At 43.9% G+C, this 5,320-nt stretch overlaps 1 protein-coding gene across 1 annotated transcript in view; it reads left to right on the top strand.

Moving 5' to 3' along the window:
* RNF180 (ring finger protein 180) overlaps window positions 1-1,978 on the top strand; it is a 50,032-nt gene extending 48,054 nt beyond the window's left edge. Inside the window, exon 6 of the mRNA XM_018573382.1 lies at window positions 1,747-1,978. Within this exon, the coding sequence (XP_018428884.1) occupies window positions 1,747-1,940 (194 nt within the window). The 3' untranslated portion in view covers window positions 1,941-1,978. The remainder of the gene's footprint in view (window positions 1-1,746) is intronic.
* The last annotated feature ends 3,342 nt before the right edge of the window (window positions 1,979-5,320 follow it).

Here is a 5,320-nt window from a genome sequence, read left to right as displayed (position 1 = left end):
TATATATATATATATGATTATAATTTTATATATATAGTGTATACATGTATACACTTTTTAATCTTAAATAATGAAAAACGTATTACTGAATAAACCGTTCCATAGCAGAAATGTAAAGATTGCTTTGCTCTATGGGGAGTGTGTAGGTGCGAGAGCTAAACGGATTAATGAACTCATCTGATTACCTTTGCAAAGACAATATGATTTCTGAACATAAACAAATAAAAAATCCTTAAAGTAACACTAAACTCAGGAGTTAAATCTTGCAAAAATACATTCAAGTACCTTCACTATTAACAAAAATGTATCTTATGTGTGTATCACTCGGGTGTAGATCCTCAAATCATCTCTGAATTGGTACTGACACTGTCTGATTTGAGATTTGAATGCGTGAGGAGGCCTCCCTCGCACCTCGTGTCCCGAGAACTCTGGGGATAGGAACAGAGTCCAAGTAGACAGTGAGTGGCACGGGTGCCAGTGGTGATAACACCGTGCAAGCTGAAATCCAGGTGCTGTAGTAGAACCGGGCAAAATCCAAAATCTAGGTCAACGAGCCAAGGTCACACCAATTGGGCAGGTACAGTACACATGGATGAGGCAGAGGCAAAGTCCAGTAAACAATCCAAGGTCGGGCGGGTGGCAGGCAAAAAGGGTCAAGGTCAGATCTGGGTCAAAGTAAAGCAGGCGGCTAAATCACAGGACACAGGAACACAGGAGAGCGGAAGATAATCCAGCAATATGGAGGCATGCAGGTTGAGCTTATATAGTGGGAACGATTAGGTCAGTGTGTCACTTCCTGTGCGCTTTTTCGCGGCCGGTCCGTGGCGCATGCGGAAGTGCGCGTTTCCCAATGGTATGGAAAACGGGACTTTGCGCATGCGCAGCAGCAGGAGGTTGCTGACGCTGTACTTCCTTCTGGAGGGTGGCTACTTTTGTTCCCCATGACCCCTGTGTGTGTTGTAAAGCTCCAAGCTCGCTCCCATAATAGACTACAATCACAATACAAATGAGTAAACTAAACGTGAGATTGTAGTCCATCACGAGGGCAAGCTTGGAGCTGTGACTACTTTACAACATACATCGGTACCATGTGGAACAAACATAGCCACCCTCTATTTTTAAGATTTAACTCCTGAGTTTAATGTCACTTTAAAGCCAAAATGTATACCTTTAACTCTAGTCTATAGGACTGCCAGGCAAGAGGTTACTGATTACTACGGATGAGCTCAGGTTCGGAACGAACCCGTTTTCAACCTGAGCTACTCCAAGCTCAGAAGGAGCGCCTCCTGAACAGGGACGAAAGCTCCTTCATGCCACTCAATCAGCTGCGGGGAGGGAATTCCTTCAGATTGTCTTAAGGAAATGGGAGGGATGCAGTGACCTAATTGACCTTATGTGGCATTTGACCTTAAAATTAAATTTACATATAAGGTCAATTACCTTATATGAGGTCATAAAAGGTCTTTGACATCAGCACAAGCATCCCACCCCTTTGTTTACATGCAGATGCAGGGTAGTGAATGCCCGGCCTGCAACTGATTGGGTAGAAGTGCCCATGGTGCTTCCTTGTTCGGAGGAGCTAAATCCAAACCTTCGCTCATCTTTACTGATTACCAATTTAGGATGTGTGTTTTAGCCGGTGGATCCTAGAGGTGTTTGTATACATGGTGTTTTTATAATGTTGAGTAAACAAGGAGAAAACTCTGCTCCAGTGTGTCCTAATCCTAATTACAGTCTCTGTGTTAGATCTCAGAAGGCACATGGATCGTATAGGAAGACGGCAGTTTCCACATGCTGGTTACAGATTTGACTTTGAAGATGAAAGCCATGGATGGAGATTCAACCTCGACATGATTATTATATATTTTTACTCCATGAATTGGGTCATTGGATTTATTGTATTCTGTCTTCTCTGTTATTACTTCTTTCTCTCAGTATGACAAAATTACTTTGTGATCATAAATATCACAACGGTTGTTAAACATCACACCCAGTGAATAAACTTCTCTTTTGAAGTGTGTTTCAGTGGTAAAGTCTGTTCATAAAATGAGACGCTATATAACCAGAGTCATGAATCAGTCTGTTTTAGATATCATTTCACATGGTCACTCCTAATCCTAATGAAATCACACATAATCATGCTTTTCTCAGGAGTAGAGAGGAGCTGTGAACTTTTTAAAGTTTGTTGTTTTGGCATTCCCACTGATTTGGGCGCAAAGTCAGGTTTGTACATGCTCTTTGATCTGAGGCCATGTTCTTTAGGAGCTGTAAGGAGGTGTAAGGTTGGGCACACACCTTACAACCATCGCAAGACTTTTGTCTTGCGATGGTTGTAAGGTACTTAAAAAAACGTACGATCTGCCTATCTTGCATAGGCAGATCGTACTTGCGATGATCGCAAGCCACGCCCCCTGAGGGGCAGGCTTCCGATGACCGCAATGCCGAACGGGCAGTGTGCCCTTGCACACACCGTACGGACATGCCACAAACCCGCCGAACGTCGTACGATGCTCGGCGGGTTTTCGAACATGTCCGTAAGTTCAAAGTCGTGCAACCTTACAGTAGTAGAGGTCGCACGGCTCCCACACACCTTACGATAATCGTACGTTGCGGGATTTCCCACGATTATCCTAAGGTGTGTGGGGACCTTAAGACTATATTTTTGGTGTGAAATACCTTTCTTCCATTGGAACTAGTCATCTGATCCCAGAGCATTGCTCACATGATCTCATTGCCAGAATTCTATGTGCCCAATACCCTTTGGTAGAGATCATGAAACCCACCCTCCAGGATTTTGCCATGTAATTAAGGACAGAGTCAACAGTGTTTTTGGGGAAAGAAAATGTATCACAGCTCAACACATTTAGGAATAAGGGAGCAGATTTGATAAAACAGGATAAACATGCGTTCATACTAAAGCTCCTCTATAAGGTTTCTTCTTATCTGAATAATATGAAATGTACACCATGCTACTTCTGCATTGTGGTAAGGTAGACTTCAGGTAGAATTGATCATTAAGGGGTCTATTCAGACAGCTAGCCGAAGGATCGGAAGCTTCGGTTGGCCGAAGTGACAGCCAAAGCGGGCGAACGGCCAGCTGAAGGCCGGCTGTACGCCTTGCAAATGACAGCTGGGCGGAGCCAGCCGTGATCTCACCGAGCCCTATGCCGTTATTCACTCACTGCCGTTCGGCCCCTATGTGAATAGGGGCAAACGGCAGCGAGTGAGCTGCCAGAGCTTCGGCTCAGCCAATCCAGATGTTGGATCGGCTGAGTCAAAGTCCTTCTGCAAAGCCCTTCTGCAAAGCCCTTCTGCACTTCAGCTCAGCCGAAGTGCAGCCGATGTACAGCTGAAATCAGCCGTAATGAGCCATAGTGAATAGCCGAACCTTGTTCGGCTCACTTCACTACGGCTCGGTTATTCACTCGGCTGCCTCCGGCAGCTTCGTGTATAACCCTGTAAATCTTGATAAGGAGCACAGACTACACGTTTGTGGCGCCCCAGTCCACCTAATTTGTTTTTGTCTGTAATCTGGAGATCCTGAGACATACCTGATGGTTATGCTGGAACAGCTTTCTTGCTGTCTTTATACAAAGAAAGTCTTATTTTAAAAAAATATGCCTGTACAAGAGGGAGATGTTCTGTAGTCCTGAAGGGAGAACTCAGACTGGGCTAATAACACTGCTGGGAAAATTCAATGCAGCAGAGACGCTGTGTTATCAGCACACGATCTTAGGAGCTTACTGGATTTCTGGCAGGATCAACCAGTGTTTTCCTGTACATGCAACGTTTTTAAAGGGACAGCATGAGGATATATGCATGTATTATAGAGATGTATGAGACAACATCAAAATATGCATGTTCTTTAGAGGTGTATTTGTTATTTTTCCATTACATATACGTTATTTTAATTGTGCAGTTTTAGTTATGAAAGATATACTTCCTTTGTGTGATTCCCACACTTCTGTCATTGGAAGAGAATGTCACATTAAGTCCGACAGCAGCTGCTACACTGTCTACTGTCTAAACTCATACAATGCATACTCAGAAATGTAAAATCCCCATGGGGGCAACCCCATGTCTGAGGAGTCGATACAAATATTATTGGCCATACAGTGCCTGCATCCAATCAGATATTACAATAGCTGGCAGCCATCAGTGGGGATTCCTCCATCCATGCTGTTAAGACTGTGGGGCAGAACAAGAGACATTTTGAGCATGCATGGCCAGCTTAAGTTCAGGAAGTTGACCATGTATCAGACATCAGGGCCTCAGATTGGCCATACACCTTGTACAATCTCTGTACAATCTTCTATAGATTTGTATAAGCCAGCCTTTTTCAACCCCCTAAGGTGCCTTCTGGCTTTTTCGGTGGTGCCTTGAAATGTTTGCACAGCATCATGCCTTTCTACAGCGGCAGCACAATGGAAATGAATGATGCTAATCTAGACAGGGTGAGATCCATTCAGAAGAGGATGAAAGTTCACTTCCATCCAGGCCTCCTCTGCCTCCTGCCCTCTGCAATGTCACCGCAGCTGTGGCTCCTGATGTGATTGGGGGGACTGAGAACTCTGATGTGAAGGGGGCTCCTGATGCAAGGGGGGGGTTTCTGATGTAGGGGGGCATCCTGATGTGAAGTCAGGGCTTCTAATATAGGAGGGGATGTAAAGTGGGGGTTCCTGATGTAGGGGCTTCTATGTGAAAGGAGGACTCTGACGTTAGGGGGAGGGGGGGGCTTCTGATGTGAAAGGAGGGCTTGGTTTTGGCATGGAGTTTCCCCTATAAAATCCATATCTGATCTCCTTCCTATACGTTGAATGAGGAAGTGATGTATATTACATCACTTCCGCATTCAGCTGTCATTCTCCTGCTTCTGTAGCTGCTTCTCTGAAGCAAATCTCTGCTTCATCAGCCTCTTTTGGGGTCCCTTAGTGACATTAGGGGTCTTATAGACCCCTGATGTCTCCATAAAGAGGACCTGTATGTGTAAATTGAATACACAGACAACCAGAATCTAAAGGCATAGAATAAACATTTTTAAAATAATGTAAAAAATGAGAAACAAATTTACATCCGTGTGCTTTGGGAACCATTGCGACAACACACACTTTGCCACAGTGAACTAAATTGCGTATTGTTCTTGTTGGTGAACCGCGGTGCTATTCATTTTTACTGGCACCCAAACGCACCTTGCTAACACATGTGCATTGCAGCGCACCATAACCAGGGATTGATTTACTCTTTGAAAAAAAAAAAATTATCTTTTATTATTGTTTTCATTTTTTTCTTTATTTGTTTTTCATTTTGTAAATTTGTATTT

Source organism: Nanorana parkeri, unplaced genomic scaffold (assembly GCF_000935625.1).
Source record: "Nanorana parkeri isolate BGI_ZX_2015 unplaced genomic scaffold, ASM93562v1 scaffold2355, whole genome shotgun sequence".
NCBI lineage: Eukaryota > Metazoa > Chordata > Amphibia > Anura > Dicroglossidae > Nanorana > Nanorana parkeri.
The sequence above is the reverse complement of the archived record's forward strand: the minus strand, read 5'-3'. Positions and strand labels throughout refer to the sequence as shown.